Here is a 20,574-nt window from a genome sequence, read left to right on the forward strand (position 1 = left end):
TTATCGTCTTTTTTCTCAGTGCCTCGTGGGAAATAAGTACAGACCATACCCTCAACCGCTAAGCATTGAATCCTCCGAGTTCAATCACATTTATAATGCCTCATTTGATGCAGGCCTAGATGTAGCCCTTTTGGACCAATGGTACAAGTGTAACTCTAATTTGGTTCCACCAGCATACATCCTTCAACCTCCTAAAAGTAAATACGAACATGTTGAACTCCGGTAAGAGAAAAAAACTTTGCAACATCAGTTTTCGTATAATAATCTTAGGATTCCACGAGTGTTCTTTTAATTCATTGGGCGTTAGATGTTTAGAAAAATAAAGGATATTTATTTTATTCAGTCACTGCCTGATATCCACGTTTTAAAACAGGAAGTGTTTGTTGGCATCTCTTTAACTAGCAGTGGCAGTGTATGGTCTAATTTATCGGTTTTTTAGCAATTAGTCATAAAATTGTCAGTTTTGGAAAAACAACGACAAACAGTTGAACGGAATAAATAACATGGTAACAAAAATAATAACGTTATATACAAAATAGAAGTTCTCAGAAATACCCGAAATTAATTTACATTGGTATGCTCAGTGGTTAGGGGCTGGACTGTGGATCAGAAGGTTCAAGGTTCAAGCTTCGATATGCCGTTGAACACTCTTCACACATTCAACTGTGAAACGTTATGAAATTGACAGTCAACCACGTTACTCTATTAGCAGTAGCTGTAATACATATTACACAGCCCAGCATGGCCAGGTGGTTAAGGCATCTGAGGGTCGCGGGTTTGAGTCCCCGTCGCATCAAACATACTTTCTCTTTCAGCCGTGGGTAACCCAAGGGTTGGCAGTGGATGGTGATAACTAGCTGCCTTTCTTCTAATCTTAAACTACTCAATTAGGAACGACTTGTGCAAATAGCCCTCGTGTAGCTTTGCGCAAAATTCAAAACAAATCTACGATCTAACGTTAGATCCCTGTAAAACATTGATAATCTTCTAAAGCGTTGTTATACAGAATGTTTACTAAACTATATTTTCATCTTCAATTTGTTTGCATCTCATGAAATTTAGAGAATGCGCATACTCATTTTGATAGTAAGGTACTCGTGCATTTTCAGGACTGATATAAACTGAATATTAGTATAATTGAATATTTTCATCCAGCAGCTCTTAAACTACGCCCAAACATTAGTTCCTCTTTGAACTTTCTGTTTGTTCCATGTAATGTATAACGTGCCGTTCAGGTAGCACATCTAGAGTTAGTAAAGAATATACCAATTTCAAACCACAAAGATAAATACGCTCAGTATTTGAGATATAATCATAATTATAAGATATCGGTTTTTAAGAGCTATTACTTCCAAGTACGAAAAAGGACGGGTTAAATAAAAATATAAATTGCCGAACAATGAAATATCCAGTATCATGAATTAATTTAGTTTCAAGTCGGGAATTCATTGCAAGCACACAAGCCATTTGGTTAAATTGTTTTAAACTGGTTGAAACAACTACAGGAAACTAGCAAGTGTCCGTGATGAAAGTATAACATCAAAATTTACGACGTAAACTATGGTTTGTTTGGATAGAATTTCGCACAAAGATACATGAGGGCTATTTTCTGCTCTAGCCGTTACTAACTTAGCAGTAAAAAAACTAGAAATAATGCCAGTAGTCATCACCACTAACCGCCACCTCTTGGTCTACTCTTTTGTTGGGAATGACCATCAAAATATAATGCTCCCACAGCTGAAATGGCTAACATGTTTGGTTGAACGGAGGTTAGAGTCCATGACCGTCAGAGTGTGAGTCATGCGCCCTAACCACCTGGCCATATCAAACTGTAAACTATAGACTACCAGTATTTGACTTATATATACATATATACCTATGATTATAAGCAATTTCATGAAGCTGCTTTGAAACTATATGTGAAACTATAAGGAAGTTGTGTGTCAGTATCTGTGTGGCCTAGCGCGTAAGGCGTGCGACTCGTAATCCGCGGGTCGCGGGTTCGCACCCGCGTCGCGCCAAACATGCTCGTCCTCCCAGCCCTGGAGGCGTTATAATGTTACGGTCAATCCCACTATTCGTTGGTAAAAGAGTAGCCCAAGAGTTGGCGGTGGGTGGTGATGATTAGCTGCCTTCCCTCTAGTCTTACACTGCTCAATTAGGGACGGCTAGCACAGATAACCCTCGAGTAGCTTTGTGCAAAATTCAAAAACAAAACACACAGTATCTGTGTGTATTAGACAAAATGAAGCAAAAAATGGAAATGTGATGTTTAAAATATCATGATAGACTCTAAAGAGGGTAGGTAATAAATGAATAGCACCTACCACCAATTCTTTGGCTCGTGAGATTTGATTGTCACTTTCATAAATCATCCACAATTCCAAAACTCGTAGCAATATTTATTATCTACCCTCTTTAGAGTCTATCACTTCAAAATTAGAGACAGCTAGAACATAGAATTCTCCTGTAATGTTGTGTGAAATTCGAAAAACAAACAATGTCTCTCGTAGATTTGTTTTGTTTATTTGTCCTCGTCTCGAAGTTTTGGTTATAATCTTACTCGGAAAACGCTACGTACAGCATGAATCGAGTGTTGTATCATTGAGCACAAATATCCTAAGGAAGACTTGTATCCAAAAAAGTCTAGTTACTAAAAGAAATGCAGTTCTAACCGATTTCATGGACAAATTTTGTCATTTACAAAACACTGTGCAATATACTCCTGTCCTCGTTACGTATTTACATCGAAACTTAAAAATGACTAACCATTCAAAAGACAACTATTTCAAACTTAGATGTCGTAATTTTTCACAACATTAAATAAACTTCCAATAGATGGAGCTTTATAATTTTAGTTAAGTAAGTTATAAAAGTGGTTGTATGCGATCATTAATAAAGAAAATAGAAATAGAAATTATCGTATGAGAAGTAAATGTGATATGGATTTTTGTTGTTGTTTTTGTGAGAAATTTTACCTTCAGAGGTAGAAAACAGAACAGCTATCTACTTAAGACTGCTTATAAAAATAAATCATGCCGTATACTTCCACCAGGCGCTCTGACCGTTGTAAGAAAAAGCAGTTTCTCCAACAAATGCAGAGCTGGACTGAAGATTCTGAAAATTTAATGAAAATAATTCAATATGGCGCTCGAGTGGCTTTCGAGGAAGGTTTAATCAACCAAGTGAATCGTCAGAAGCAAAGAAGGTACTTCATGTCAGGTCTGTAGGGAAGCTTATTTGTGTCTTACGTGCGATCTCTTTTATTCACTTTTTCAAGCGCAGTTAACTTCAAATATGTCTACTCATTAAACGTTTATTTTTGCCCATATCTCAACACATTCTTGTGCAAGTTTAAGAATCCATCTAACAAAAGAAAAATGTCTAGCACTTCTAAAGTTCAATGAACCTGCCAGTGTTTCTGGTAAAATGCTTAACAATACTAAAACGGATTGAATCCAGAATAGCAGATAGTAGTGTTTAAAGTTACGAAGATTATCAGGATGTTCCAATATAGTTTATAATAAAAAAACATATAACAGTATTAAAGTTGCCTAAACTTGCAAGTGTAACCAATAAATAGATGTGATTGGCACTAATAAGATAATCTAAGCTCACAAGTTTAGTGTTAAACATTTATTTTTACCAACTACTAAGATTATCTGGACCTGCTAAAGGAAAGAAGTACGTAACCCTAACAGTGAAGTATGTAACCTTAACAGTGCTTGTTGAATCTGCAGGTGTAGCTAATACTGATAGTGATTAACATACTAATAATGGTTGAACATGTAAACGTTTAGATAGTAGAAGAAGCGTTGAACAACACTACAACTATTATTAGATCTTGCAATTTAAATAAATAAATCAATGTAACTAACAGTAGGAATAATTTACTGTTCTATTCCGCTACTAAAAAAGTGCTAAAAGCTTTAATAATACTGATTGAATTCGTCCAAGAAGTAAATTTGAGGAAAAGCCTAATAATATTCAACTCATAAACAGTTTTTCCTTAAAATAAGTACTACCTCTTACATTTAACATTATGTAATGATTTATCTTATACGAAGGCTGTTGTTTATTAAGTAGTGGGATGTTTTTGTTTTTAAGGAGTGCATGCTCATCTTGATGAAGCTATTCAACTGTCAAAATCAGCTGGACATCAAATCACGTGTGTTGTCAGACAATTTGAAGGTGAGACTAAATAAATTCGACCTTTTGGCCAATTATTATTTTTATTGCTAGGTAATATTAGCACTAATTTAAACCTTTATTTTTGTTTATATTTTCCCCAAAGAAAAATTCAGTAAGTAATCGAATTATTCTGGTTTTCACAAAACATGTTTTCACTGCATTTTTAGTTGTTTTATTTGTTGTTGTTGGTTTGTTTGTTTTTTGGAGGGTGGAGGTTCCAGAGATTTTAAACATTTTAAACATGAAAATTAAATGTATTACGTGATTTTGACATGATCAAATGCAACGAATAACTTAAGTAAATTTTATTAACAAATTACATAAGCTTATACAAATCTATATTGATATAAAGAACTTTATCTGGATGATCTTTTTTTTTAATATCTTAAATTATTTGGTTAAAATCTACCAATTAACTGACTGAGCCACAAACTTGCAAATTAGGCTTAACAGCTTTCGTTTAAACTTGATCAATAATTTCATATGAACTAGACAAAAGGTAATATCATTCCCTATGAAACTATTTAGCACGTCAAAACACTGCCTAAAAGTCTTTTTTGAATGGTCCAGTTGCCTTAGACCAAAATTAATTCAGGTAAAAAATTTAAAGAGCAGAATAGTTCCAATTGCATTATTTTATATTAAATTTCTGGGTTCTCTAAGATTTAACGAGCATATTAGTCATGAGCTACCTATAGCGAAAAAATAATAATTACAACTTTATTTTAATCACGATACGCTCATTTATTTGCCAATGATATCTACTCTATACCTTGTGAACCTGAAGTTCATACTTTTTATTTACTATTTTGAATTTAATACAGACATTTAAATTTACAGTTCTCTCTATTTTTGTTATTTTTCCATTTTTTTAGTTTCAGCAATTTTGCAAAGCGAATATGAAATATCTGGAATTGCAATTGAGTCTTCACAGCCACAAGGAGGGTAGGGTTTAAATTTATAAATATTTGAACTTCCTCTCAGTCACCTGTAACTCATGTAGTTGGCCGGCTCAACATATGTATTCTTTTGTATGGAATATTCTACCATTAAGAATTCTCGATGAGAAAGGTAGCAAAAAAAAAAAAATAGTTATTTTACGCCATAATTACGACCAGCTATTACACTTGTTTTTGTCACTTCAAATGGGTTTTTTGTTTCTAAAATAAAAAGATCTGATTAATTTAGAAGAGTAAACTGAAAACTTTCTCTGCTTCCTTAAAAAACAAACACTACTATGTTTTGAGTACTTGAAGTCGCCTCCTGGGTGTTACTTAATAAAAAAGACGTTTTTGTTCATACCACATAGCCAGGTAGGTTAAGGCGTGCGACTCGTAATCTGAAGGCCGCGAGTTAGAATCCCTGTCGCACCAAACATGCTCACCCTTTCCGCCGTGGAGGCGTTATAATGTGACGGTCAATCCCACTATTCGTTTGTAAAAGAGTAGCCCAAGAGTTGATGGTAGATGGTGATGACTAGCTGCCTTCCTTCTAGTCTTACACTGCTAAATTAGGGACGGCTAGCTCATATAGCCCTCGAGTAGCTTTGCGCGAAATTCAAAAACAAGCAAACAAGTTTGTATCACCATTAGCTAAAAAAGACAAAAGTGTTGAAAAACACCTTGAGTGGTGACTAACTTTTGTCATTGTGTTTCTTCTTAATCTATTTTCGTAGGCATGAGTACTCAGATCTTTTGTAGGTGATAGTGGAACAGTGCTTATGTCAATAAAGGTTTCCTCGTTTTTAGTAATTACATATGATCTTTCTTCTTTTGAAAAATGTTGTTGTTTTACACACCTTAAACTGCAAAGGATTGTTTGCTTGTTCACCCGAACGACGTCTTATTATACATACAATGGATTTTTTGACCTGGTCAGAGATGGTTATACTTCAGACATGGTCGTTCCCAATTTTTAACTATAGAACAAAGTGAAAGAATATGGTCGGAAGCACTCGTTACTTATATTAATTGAATAGTAGTATTAGCTGTCACTCTTATAACGCACTCACTGATGAAAGTGTGAAGTGTGTTTAGTGACAATACGTTTCCACAGTTCGATACTCTAAACACTAGGTCATGCTCGAGCGAGCTGGTAAGGATACAAAGAAATATCTGTATATTTGTAATAAAAATATCATTAGAAACAGAGAGTAATTTGCCAAAACTAGAGTTATATGTCTTTTAGACGAAAACGTTCACAGGAGAATATTGAAACATCAAAGATATCTAGAAAAATGCACTTATTAAAATGTTTGTAGACATGACTGTTTTCGGTTTAGTTGGTATTGAAATGAATTTCATTCGAATAATTAGAATTCGTGCATAGTTATATTTATAAACAATCCATTATGCATTCCTGTGTAATGATTTGTTTGTTTGTTTTCTGAATTTCGTAAAAAGCTAGACGAGGGCTATCTACGCTAATTTAGCAGTGTAAAACAAAAGTGAAGGCAGCTAGTCATCACCAACCACCACCAATGTTTGGGCTACTCTTTCAACAGCGAATAGTGGGATTGACGGTCACATTATAATGGTCTCAAGGCTGAAAGGGCGGGTATGTTCGGGTGACGAGGATTCGAACCCGCGACCCTAAGATTGCAAGTTTAAATGCCTTAACCACCAGGCCATGTCGAGCCCCTGTGTAGTGATTAGATTAAGTATTTATTGTAAAATTGTCAGGGTGAGTTCTCTAAACGATCATCAAATCAAGTTATTAATTAGTAACTTTTTATATCTAGATACTAATTAATAACTAATTTTATCCTATTTTGAGTCCTGACAATGCTTGTGCTGGTAGTGACTGAGATTCGATCCCCACTATTCTGGATTAAAGTTTCTTTATTTATTAAAACATGAATAAAGTAATTATATGAATCTTTTAAAGAAAGGTTTGTAACTTTTACTGCTTATGTGCTATTATTACTCAGTCAATTCTCAGTTAGGTGAGTGTAGAAGGCTTCTTTCATCTTCTTTTTTCTTAGTATGATTCATATCATACTGTTTTAGTATTGCTCCAATCTACCACATGCTATTCTCCTCTGGTATAATGGGCTATTGCAACAAAAATTAGAATGGCCAAGTGTTGTATGTGTATTATACTTCTTAGCTCTAACCTTCGTTCGTGTTTCATTTTATTTCTTCAAATTTTTGGAGTCAGCATTCACAAAGGATATCGTAAATGGTGTTTGTCCTCACTATTGGGCCTTTAGGTGGTTTTACGTGCACTAATAGCGATTGTATTGGACTGTAACGTCTAGTACGATCCTGACTTTATGCTATTTGTGTATCTTATCAGAGAAGCCTCGGACCTTGAAGAATATGACAGTATAGCTTAGTTCAGTTGTATCATTTTTATTGTAATATTTCTACCAGTAATTTTAAAGGTTTAACTTCAAAATTGCACAGGTCTAAGGCTGAACTTAAAAACATTTGCTCGCATACTTTTGGTAATTTAGAGCGAGTTTTGTCGATGCATCTAGCGACCAATTTAACAGAAAGCTAGAGAACAGAAAACTATGTCTGCATTGATTACCAGGAACTATCGATTATGCAGAAACTTTTAAAAGGGCGCTCTTGTTTTTGTTTTTACTGCGCTTGTGCTTATAGTAGATAGCTTCCTTATACTGCTTTCGTAAAAGTTAAACTTGTAACATACAAGAACATAATAATTATACACAAAAACGTTGTTTATTACTGTTTTAACTATACTAAAGCCACGTAAATTTCTGAGAAATAGATATTATTGTATTGTGTTCTTTCGCTTAAAAATATTATATATTGATATGACTTTTTTATAGAGGTTTTATGGGAATTTTAGAAAGGTTTTCATTTTTATTCACATTCAAATACTATTGCAGACAATGTGGTTTTGAAAACTTTGTAACATGTTCCCTTACTAAAGTTGTTGCCACAGTTTCTAAAACAAGACAACGATTGCCAGCTAAACGAATTTTTCTCCTGAATTTTCTTTACTAATAGTTTTGATATATGTGAACTCTTTTAAGGGTTGAAGGTCTTTGGTATTGAATGTTGTTTTTCTTTCGTGACTTCTACAGGTCTAAATCCTTCAGACCCCTGTGCCGCATACTATGCTGATATTACATCACATGAGGGCGCTACCTTCGAGGAGGAAAGTGTGAGTGGTATTCAAGGGTTGATTGATGACATTATCCTTTCTGTTGAGAGGAAAAACGTTCATTACTTCAGGTAAGTATATTTTGGTATTTCTTTGTCCTCTAATTTCAACAAATGCGGTATTTAAAATAATGTCATAAATATTCGAATGACTTAAACTACTTACAATTTCTAGAATACAAGTAAGTTCACAAAATGTTAATAACATCACGAAATCGATTTGATCGTAGCGTTAAAGAAATCGGTTCTTGCATTTTTACATAATTTGAAGTAAAGTACTTTGTGCTAATGGTTTATATTTCACCAGAAAAAAAAAATACCATTGTCCCAAACTATGATATGCTACACAAGTTAAACTTAAAAGAAGAAATTTTTGAAGCAAATTAAATTTTGGACTTATCACTAGTTGTATTTTATCAATATTGTTATTTAGCATTCCCTGGAAAGAATGTGGTATAGATCCCAGTTTTCCTGAGCATCACAATTATCTTCAAAAGTTTGGAGACAGTGTTTTGTCTACTCTGAAAGGACTAGTCAGTGACGCCACTACTTCATCACCTGAATGGGAAGGCCTTCCTTTGACCATAAGAAAATCAGTCCAAGTTTGTATTAATTCTGTTTCCATTTCTTTAGTAATCCGATTAGTACAAAACCTAATATGAGGAAGGAATTACAAAATATATAAGGTTTTTATTCTTAATTCGCTCAACGTTCAGAAATATTTGATTACATGTGAACATTAGCCACAGGGTTTAATTGGTGGGGATTTTTTTATTTCTTCTCCTTCTTCATTTACTCTTTAATGTATAAATTTTTTTCTTGCGTGATAAGACGAGCATTAAGCGATTTTTCTATGTTCCAGAAATTTGTTTTAACAATTCGTCGTTAATACGTAAATACGTCAATATTGTTTATTGTTAAGAGTTACCAAAAAAAGTGTTTGTTTGGAGTTAAGGACAGAACTACATAATGGGCTATCTGTGCTTTGCTCACCACGGGTATCGAAACCCGGTTTTTCGCGGTGTGAGTCCGCAGAAATACCGCTATGCCACCTGGGGGGGGCTACCAAAAATATCGAGTGAGAAAGATAGCGTGTTTAATTCTCAACTAAATCATAGAAAATGTTTCTTTGTAAAAAACAACAAAAAACAGTTTTACTACACATATTTTGTAGACGTTCAAGAATTTGTCCCCATGTCAGTCAATGGTAAGTTTGCTGGAATTAAAATGTTCAAATCCGTGGTTCGAGTCCCACGATGGACAGAAAGCCCATTCTGTAGCTTTGTGTTACAAAACAATACTTTATGAACAATTTCTGTTTTCATCACAGTTTTTTTGTAATAAACTTACATTGTTCAAACATAAATTGTAGTGGATTTTCATAAATCTCGATTTTGTTTTGTAATTAAATGGATAGTCTTCTGTTGTTTTCTTTATTTCAATACTTTATTTCTTTGTTGTAAGCGTTATAAATGAAACAACAATAAAGAAATATTTTAAATGACGACAGAAAGTTTGTTACTTTGTTAAAGAGGATGCATAAAAAATAAAGTTGAAATCAGAATAAGTTTTGAATAACATCACAAAATACGTGATTAAAACAAAACTTCAGATAATTTGTCTTTATTAACAGTCATTAGTTTTGTAATAAAATGAGATACATGACAGTGATCAGGTTTATCTTGCTGTACGTAAAAAGGTGTATTTTTCTTTAGATGAACAGACATTTGCAAAGACAACGACTTAACACTTGTATACTTTTTTGTCAATATTATATTAGGAAGTGGTACTCGAGTCTCAAACTCACCTAGTTAACGCCCACCAGAACCTCCACGCCTTAGGAGTGTCCCAGTCTTTAGACAGTGACTGTGGGCCCTTAATACATATTCAACAGCTCATGCTAGTGGATGAGGATAAGATACGTCATACTCCCATTGTAGTATGTGGTCGTAATGGTTCAGGAAAGTCAACTCTTCTTTCTCAAGTATGTGTGAAAATGAACCTTTTTATTTCTATTTCCTCTTATATTTTTTGTTGTATTACATCTTAGACTGACCTACTTTGCATGCATTAAATAACAAATGTTAATAAATTACTCGAGTTTCTGATACCAGTATCCAATCTTATTGAACAGTTTTAACTGCGCACTCTTTTCACGTGTATTTATATCTACAGAGATTATTCATAAAACTTAAATTTATTGGAAAAGTTAATGCTCAGAGTAATGAATAACCTGTGTTATTTTATTTTCTGGCTTTAGTATATGTTATACTATAATGTGAAGACGTGAGTAACGAGAATAGTTACGATGCTGGTGAGTGTAGGAGGTTATTACTGTTCATAAACAAACAATGAAACTCATATCCTGCTATGTTCTTACTTCCTACTTAAACGGAAGGTTGGTGTGTGTATTCACCTACGCGTGAGACTTTCACCAATAAATATCAAAAGTAACAATTACTGCATAGTTTTATTATAGGTCCTCTTACAAACAGCTCACTTTTTTAGTTTGGTCCTATATCAGTCTTAAACATTCATTATTTTGCCCATCAAACAAATAAGCTTTTATTAAAACTTCGTCTGTGGTACGACCTCAGCGACTCTTTACGATATATTTAAAAAATTCAATAAAACTGATCATATGTATTACTGAAATAAATGCTACATTGTAAAATCGTATATTTCAGGTTCCTGCCTCCTGTTCTTTTTTTGAAGTATTCCTTATTTTTGATAGATAAGGCCTGACAAATTTCTTTTTAAATAAAATATTTACTCTTATTAAAACAGACTTCAAATGCAGAATCCTACGTCAAGAGCTTCATTTTATTAACCAACTTGTTTCTAAGCTTTCTATCCTTCATATTAAAATCTTACTCCTTTAAATGCTTAGCAGCTTTTGTTTTTTTTTCCTTTTTCATACATAATATATAAGGCAAGAAAAGCCACATATATTATCGTTTCCCAAACTCCCAAAACTCTAACTGTAATTTATGAAGTCTATTTTTGTTTTTTTTATTTTCATAACATTTCCTTCTACGTGGCACTTTTTATTTGTTTGTTTGTTAATAGACTTCTCCGTCTTCCCTTATCACATGGTCACTATTTAGTTTTATTTTCTCTCTTTTTTGCAATTTTGAAATGTCTCTTTCTGCCATTTAATTGTTTTTGAAAAATATTTCGAATATAATATCAGAACCAGTTACACAACAGCTAAAGTTTCAATTATGCCGACCGATTTGAGCTTCTACTCAGAAGACTCGTTTCGTATCTGTTATAAAAAGAAAAAAAAACAGTTACGTGGAAAGAAAAACAGCCATACAGAACCGCAAATAACATAAACTGGTTATATACAGGAAAAATTACCAAAATCTACGGAATGAATTATTGATTGATCATTCTAATTAATTCAAACTTCACGTACATGTCATTTCATGTTTCTATTTAAGTTTTTCCAAAATATATCTTTAACATAAATATAAAACGATGTGTCCTAGATATTATTTTTGTTTCGATATAAAATAGACAAAATTCAGCACATAAAAAACATCCCATTAACTTTTCTCCATTAGAAGAACTGTATTTTGGTAACACATAGCAACTCTGGCTCATTGACTTTCTTTGGCTGGTTTACTGATATATTAAAATATATCATATTAGTCTAAATACTAATATCATCAGGGTACTTGTTGTTTAAGCTAAAAATTAGTACCGTCTAATCATCATCTGGCTTTGTAGAATAAGTTCAGTTAATTGTAAAAACAGCATGTTAATATCAAATGATAATCATTCTTGGAAATAAATTAATGAATTATTAATCAACATTACGCGTAACCTATTTCTAGTTAAGATTATTGTTTGTGCGAGAAAGCTAAAAGAACGACTCAAAATAACCGCTATCGTGCCTTCTTTTAAAGAGTACAATCCATTATAATGAATAATTCAATTACTGTAAGCCTCATCAATTACTTTCGAAACTTCACTATTTTCTTGCCTTATGTTATGTCTGTTTAATCAAGATACACGGCCTCGTGTGTTAGGTTTTTCTGCTTTTCTCGTACATTCGTAGACTCATTAAGCTTGGAAATTTCCTGTCTTTAGTACTTTACCTTCGAAAGACTGGTGGTAATTTTCCTTTACTAAAATTTTAGCTTTAAAATTTTTGCGTTTTTTTTTCAAAGCATTGTCCCTTTTTGAAATAAAAAAATCCTATAATGAGAATTTATTGCTTTCCCAACACTCTAGCTTTTTTATTTTACTTGTATTAACTATAACACCTACGCCTTGTTATATTACAATAAGAAATTTCCACTGAAAACGTAGTGCGTGTTAAAAGACGAAGCTTGAGGCGAGCTGATGTGGATATCACAACATTGATCACAGTAGATAATGCAAGTGGGAGCCCTCTATTGCTTTCACAGCGTTGTATTTCACCTTAACTATTCCATATCAGTTGGGGAATGTTTGAAAGTTCATTATGTGGCTTGCTGGAAGAGTCTCGCAATAAGCTCTTCTGGAATTTAGAAGCTAGCATTCCAATAGTACTTCAAGGAAATTCTTATCTTTCCCTGAAATGACAAGTACCTTAAAAACTTATAGGATAACTTACTTTACTCACAACACGAACAGGAAGTACCTTTTTTTCTAGTTGAACATTTCCAATAAAGAGAAAAATCTTATATTTTCTTTAAGAGATTTTTAGTATATTTACACAAACGTTTAGATTGAGAATCACATATATAATACCAAACTCTGACATCTTCCTTTAAGATACATAAACCTTATTTTTATCATTAAATGTTTTAAAACAATAATTTCCAACAACATTGTCTAAAGGAACAAATTTCATGGCATTAATTTTAAATCCACATCCTTTATAAAAGTAGCCAGTTTAAAAAATTAGGTATTCATTCTACGTTTATTAATTATGGTAGTTTTTCACTTTGTAACTTCGTAACTAAATCATTCAAAACGTAAAATGTTCGTTTATTCTACATTCAAACAATATGAAAATATACAGGTATAGTAAGTCAAAAAGCATAGATACTAACACTATTTCTATATGGTACACATACGTGTATATATATATATTTATTATTGATACTTAAAACTGTCAGAAACAAATCAAAGACAGTTTTACATGTGTGACTACATATCTATATGTATACATATACATATCATGAACAGAAATTAATCTGCCTGAAAAAACAAATTCCATTTAAGAAAGTGATGATAATGTTTTTGTTGTGGTTGAATTAAATGGGCATGTAGCAAACATTTATCTGGTAAGATCACAAGTGTAAATTAAGGTTCATTGTTTTGCATATGAACACATGGTTTATCATTTTGTCAGATTTCTTTGCAATTATTTCACATTTTTGAATGTGCTTAAGACTGATAGATATTTTATGCTTCATTAATTTTAACATACATTGATATTCCGTAGACCTGGGCAGTTAGTGGTATTTGCTAATCAACAGCCCAGCTAAGTTATTAAACTGTTTTTCCAACCGTGGTACGTACAAGCAGACGGATATAAACTTTTGGCAGCAGTTCGGTAACAACAACAATGACAACAAAACGTTATCTGGCATGGCCAGGTGAGGATGCTTGACTAGTAATCTGAGGGTTGTAGGTTTAAATCTTCATCACACCAAATATGCTCACCCTTTTGACCATGGGAGCATTATAATGTGACACTCAGTTCTGCTTTTTTGTTTTGTAAAAGAGTAGCCCAAGAGTTGGCAGTTAGTGATAATAACTAGATGCCTTCCCTCTAGTACAGTGGTTCCCAACCTTTTTTATGGAATTGTTTATAAACAGGGTTTATATATGCGTTTAACCAAAGAAACCGAAAGTAACCTTGACATTCACCTTGAAACAAGTGGGATGAAAAGTAGAGAGAAGCTTAAGTTGGTTTAGTCGTTTAGACCTTTTTCTGGACTTGTTTTCAGACTTCTATTCACTCCTAACATTACCAGGTTATTTAATTATTATTTTTTTACCTTCTTGTCGTTAGCACATAGGTATCTTTACATTTTTGTCCAATTAACGTGTCAAGATTGCTTGTACTCTTTTCACCAGTATACCTGTTAACGAATGTAAACAGATTGTTAGTAAATTAAATAAATAGAGCGATGTGTTACCTATGGATTCCCATCTCTCTACTTTGCTTACAGACATGTTTATGGATAATCTAGAAAACAAACTGTTTAATGGTAAAAATAAAACGAAACATGTCAACTATTGAAACAGATATGATGATGATGCGATTTGTCTTTGGACAAGCTCCAGACGATAACTTTTGTAACTTTTCTAAATTCACAAAACAAATTTATCAAATTTACTATGGAATTTAATGAAAACGGAAATATTAAGTTTTGGACTGAAATACTGGCATAGATAACAGCATGCATTCCTTCAAGATTTTCAAAAACCGACCTATAGTCATATATTCTTCTTCGAAATATCAAATATCCCACAAACCTGCCGTGTTCCGAGTTTCTAACACAGGCTTATATCACTGTTCCCTTGTCATCTGAATATTATAAAACTGAATTAAAAACTATACCACAGTTTTCTTTTCACAATGGTTGTACAACAAAATTTACTGTCACATTATTGTTAAAAAAAGTAAAATCCATAAACTCGTATCAAAACACCCACATATTATACCGAACGACAACAAACCAAAATGAATAGTTTAAGATAAGCTACACTGAACAAGCCCTCCAGTAGCTCAGCGGCATGTCTGTAGACTACAACGCTAAAAATGGGGTTTCAATACCCGTGGTGAACAAACAAAATCTACGGATGGCCTTCCAATATACACAACATTTAGCGTAAATTGTAATCAAATCAAAATGTACAGCAACAGTGCTGTTTACCAATTTACATGTTAAAACTGCAACAGTATATATATATAGGTCAAACGGGAGGTCCCATGGAAACAATAAACGTACAATTATCTTTGTTTTTATCTTAGTTCTATATCTGCAATTTGAGTCAAAATGTTTGTATACTTTGTGAAATATGAGATCATTATTACCAAATGCTGTCCAACCAAGAAATTCATGTTATACTTAGCATCTACATATAACGAGACAGGTTTATGGACATCAAAAACGAGTTTTATAACACCAAATAATTTTATCAAACAACTGTAGAAATATGTGCTATTCAACATTTCACCTATTCCAACGAAACCTTACCAAAACACATATAATAACAAAATATGACATCATCATTTATAAATAGCGTTTATAGCATTATATCAGTTCTTGTTGTTCCCTGCTGGTACAACGTTAAGTCTTCGGGTTTACAACTCTAAAATCAAGGGTTCGATTCCACTCGGTGGACTCAGCAGTTAGCCAGATGTGGCTTTGCTATAAGAAAACATACACATAGACACATAATTTCATATTAAGTATTGGTTCCCCTCATACTTTAAAAACCTCCACAATACGACGTGACATGCTGTGGATGAAATTGAATCTGCCCAACAGTTCTCAAAAGCGTTGCAAGAAAGAGACTTCGCTGGTCATAGCAATCTTGTAACGTCTTCCTTGTCAAGATAATCGTGTTCCATATGCGTACTATGGACACTAACATTGTCATCCTGGAACACAAAATTATTACCAAACCTTTTCCTTGAAAATAGCAAACATATAATCTCTTTGTTATGCCTGTAGAATGCTCTATTGACATTTTCCTGGAGGACATGAAGGATAGTTTTCCACCATAATAAATAGCTGTCCAAACTTAAATTGCACCACCTCCTGGTGTTTCTATGGAAGAGACAGTATTTCCTTATCTGTTTTCCAGGCAAACGACGAACACAGATCCTCCATCAGCTTTAACGCGCCTGAAACAGGATTCAGCTGAATAGATGATATTTCACCAGTGTTCTAACTGTAAGTTGGCATCCTGTCTTGCCAAGTAACACGGTGACATTGGTTAATTCTGGTTCATATCGGTTTGCGGATAGTCCTTCTTGTAAAATAACCTTAGTTAATTCACTGTTCTTGTAATTACCCTCGAATGATTGTGCACGTGCCATGCCTGTCGTAAGGTGTTCAAGAATTGGACGTGTTAGTTAACCTGATCAAAACATGGTCATCTCGGGCAGTTGTTTTTCAGCTTCTACAGTAGACTTTCCTGGAAAAATGTATTCTGTAGTCCGTCGATGTTTCATGATACACTATTTTTCTGGAATTGTTTGTTCGCTTCGTACAATTTCTGTACAGTCCAATAATTTGACGCCATATAATTTCTGGCACATGACGAAGCATGGTTCTGCACCAAGTACCTGAGAAATTGTCTGAACAAAGCGTTAATCTGTTTCGAAAAGAATGTTATACCGAAAACACAACCTTTTATACAAAGCAGGTATGTACGTGTGTTTGAAGAACAGATGCTCAAAGCAACTTATACAAACCAGAATACCAACTCGTACGACGTTTCGACAAGATTATCTAAAAAATGGGTTCCTCATCATCATATGTAGACATTTAAAATGTTTATATTAAGTGAGAATTAATTGTTAAAGTTTAGTCGAAGTTATTACTTAGTGTAGTTGAAAATGAAGAAAACTATAATATATAAAATTTGTAATGAAATCCTAATAAAACATTTACAGATTTAATGAGTTTTGTGAATACTGTTTTTAGTTGACTTTAACTCACCATAGTGAAACTATGTTTACAAATTATTTGAAGAATATTAATTAATTATGCAATCATACATTATTCTGATTTATTCAGCAAGTTACAAGTCTTTTCTTGTTGCGTTCGATTTACCCTTGACCAAGGCTACTGTTGAGGAGTGGAATTCGTTGGTTTATGATATAACTCAGTTACAAGTGGTGAATGGAATAATAGATTGGGAATCATACTGATGTTTATTATGTAATATGTTTATCGTTATGACTTAATAAATAAGTTCTCTGACTGTTAACTGAGATAAAATGAAGATTATAAAAACCTTACATATTTCGGCTAATCCATAAGTATTAAATAAGTTTAGGCTGACATAATGAAATAGTATAGGAATATAGATTTTTATAAGTACTTATAATCAATCGAATTTTCTTAGAAACTTTGACTTAATATGTAAAACGTGCATTCGTTTTATCTAAAGTAATCATAAATTGGTTGATAACACTGAAACTATGATTTTCTGTAATTTTGACACATAAGCAAAATAATATGCGAAAAATAACTTTTATGTTTGACTAGATATATTTACGTTACTTACTCCTTAATTATTACATCAGCTCAAATCAAAATTATTTAAAAGAATCTCTTTTTGGTTTTTTTTATCACAGATAATAGCTCAAATGCGTCTTCATTTCAGTACCAGAACTCATAATGTGGACTGGTACTTTCAAAGTCAAAATTGTATATGAAATGCTGTTTCCATAGTGTGACATTTAGCTTTTAAATTGGGTTTAATTTGGATTTAAAATATTATAAAAATCATGTTTTACTGTAAATATTATTACCACACACAACTTAATTAGTATATTACAGATTAATTTAGCCTGAAAACTCTCTTTGAGATATGTAGTTGAAACACATCTCATCAAAAACCACCAATTGTTCCATTACACTATAATAACATTGCAACTACTTACGCGCACTGTCCAATCATTCTCCAAAATATACCACGGATTTTGCGTTGTGAACACTTTTCCCGCTGACCAATTATTCGGCAAAGTAAAGATGGTAGCTGATACATTGTAAATACTGTTTACACTGACCAGTTATCTGACAAAGTATATATGGCAGATGATATATTATAAATATTGTTTACGCTGCTCAATATTTCGCCGAAACATATCACATCTGCCACATTGTGTATATTTATGCACACTAACCACTTATCCACGAAAGTGTGCCACAGGTGTTGAAAAAAATTAGTTGACATTAACTTGTGCACTTGTTTGCCATATAATTATACATATCAAATATCTTAAAGCAAATAAGATAAAACTTTATAATTTTAAGAAATAAAATATACATTCCCGCATTTACGAATACACTTATGTTTAAGTTTATTGTTTTTACAAAGTTCAATATTGTTTAATATTTTTAATTGTAATATATCTAATCACTACGTTTATGTAACTGAATAAACCCATGTGTTTTAGAAGTAGGTTATAATCTACTAAAACCAGCGCTTACTAACAAAAGGGCTTGGCATGGCCAGTTGGTTAAGGCACTCGACTCCTAATCTGAGGGTCGCGGTTTCGAGTCTCCGTCACGCCAAACATTATCGCCCTTTTATCCGTGGGGGCGTTATAATGTGACGGTCAATCCCACTATTCGTTGATAAAAGAGTTGGCGGTGGGTGGTGATGACTAGCAGCCTTCCCTCTAGTCTTACACTGCTAAGTTAGGAACGGCTAGCACAGATAGCTCTCGTGTAGCTTTGCACGAAATTCAAAAACAAACTAAAAAAGGAATGATATATTTAACGCTCTTTACTGGTTTCGTAAACTAATTTACTTTGATATTTTGTTTTTCACTAACTTTAATAAATCTTATTAACGGGTTTACATCGAGATGCAATAATAAACGGGCAACATGAACACCAAAATGATTAAACACACTTGTACAAAATTAGTAGTTTCTAATCTAAACGTTATGACTAATATTTTTTTTCTTTACTGGAGAAAGGAAATTGTTAACTGCTTATATGTTTCTTTGCTTCAGGTCCTGATGTATTGTACTGAATGGCTAGGCAATGACGTCGTCAAAATATTCCGTCATGTTGGAAAGACCCTCACTTCCACTTACACACCTGAGCTACTTAGAAACCTATGTCTACATATAAGCCTAGTTTTTGGTTTTGATATTACTCCAAAGCATTACAGCTTCGAACTTGGAAAATTAAGCATCTGGTTTCAGGACCTACTGAAGTTCGTCGAAACCACCACTAGCGACCTTGTTATCGTTTTAGACAATCTGCATGATCTTAGATCGCCACCCAATAGTCAGGCAGCCATCTTAGGATGGCTGCCATGGAACCTCCCAGCTAACGTACATATCATTTGTTCTGTAGCTGAAGAGCATGATACCGTTATAGGGCTGCTCAAATCTCGTATTACAACCGGAGACAGCTTTGTTCATATCTTGCCACTCAATCACATGGCTGCTGTTAGCATGCTCCAGTCAACACTCAAAGACAACAAGTATGTCTTGACAAACAATCAATGGCAAATCGTAAAACAAAGACTTTCTGGACAATCATTATCTCCCTTATACGTGAAGCTTTTGTCCCAAGAAGCCAGAGGCTGGAAGTCATGGCAGGATGTCTTGGATAATGAAGTACCTCAGACCTTACGAGAACTTATTAACAGGATTCTAACCAGGCTAGAAAACCAATATGGAGAAACCACACTAAAGAAAATATCTTCATACTTAACTTGTACACATTACGGACTTAGAGAGCCAGAAATTCTTGAACTCATATCAGCTTCTGATTTTGAAGGACCTGGAACTAACCAGGAAGAAGGCCGACGAGAAGAATTCTCCCCTATGGATTGGTTTGGAATCAAGCAAGAACTCAGTAAGCACACATCACATTAAATAGAAATAATAACGTAAATATAAGTTGACACATTTTCTCTTTTTTTTTGTAGTGGCGCCCCCACTTAACTTCAAACAAACACAAACTTTCTGGTCAAAAGCCAGTTTTTTCCACGTATGTGTTACTGTTTCTTAGGTTTGTCGACAAATAAAAAAGTTAATTTACAGAGTTCTTCGAGTTATAAAAAACATAAATTTTAATTAGTATTCATTTTATTTTGTGTTATGCCAAATGGTAATCATTTTTCATAAGCGACTGTAAATAACAAGTTGAAAGGCATTCAACGAGAAAAGCTCCTGTGGCCTGCAGTGTTAACTTATGCATTAACCAACTTAAAATATCCATAAGCAATTTCTCACATCAAAACTGTAAGTGTAAGAATGAAAAATCTTATTTTAATATAATTCTTTTATCAAATCTTGACAGCTTTTCAAAACTCTAATTTGCTATTAATGCTAAAAGTGTTTGACATAGAGCGTGACCTTATGTGTAAGTTATATGCACCAAACGTTAAGCAATTGATCCTTCGAGAACATTCAGTATTTTTACTAAATTTGATCAGAATTAGATGAAAATCTTCAGAATTATGTCTATTGTACGTACACATACAGAGAAGAGTGAAAACGATACCACGTGTCAGGCATAATTAATTAACTATA

The 20,574-nt window shown here is 33.4% G+C and overlaps 1 protein-coding gene across 1 annotated transcript in view; it reads left to right on the forward strand.

Annotated features, from left to right (window-relative positions):
* The window catches only part of LOC143229444 (protein qui-1-like), a 147,726-nt gene that overhangs the window by 78,632 nt on the left and 48,520 nt on the right, over positions 1-20,574 (forward strand). Inside the window, exons 4-10 of the mRNA XM_076461781.1 lie at positions 20-222; positions 3,056-3,222; positions 4,108-4,191; positions 8,249-8,399; positions 8,761-8,929; positions 10,108-10,311; positions 19,039-19,894. Of these exons, the coding sequence (XP_076317896.1) occupies positions 20-222; positions 3,056-3,222; positions 4,108-4,191; positions 8,249-8,399; positions 8,761-8,929; positions 10,108-10,311; positions 19,039-19,894 (1,834 nt within the window). The remainder of the gene's footprint in view (positions 1-19; positions 223-3,055; positions 3,223-4,107; positions 4,192-8,248; positions 8,400-8,760; positions 8,930-10,107; positions 10,312-19,038; positions 19,895-20,574) is intronic.

Source organism: Tachypleus tridentatus, chromosome 10 (genome assembly GCF_004210375.1).
Source record: "Tachypleus tridentatus isolate NWPU-2018 chromosome 10, ASM421037v1, whole genome shotgun sequence".
Classification (NCBI taxonomy): Eukaryota; Metazoa; Arthropoda; class Merostomata; order Xiphosura; family Limulidae; genus Tachypleus; species Tachypleus tridentatus.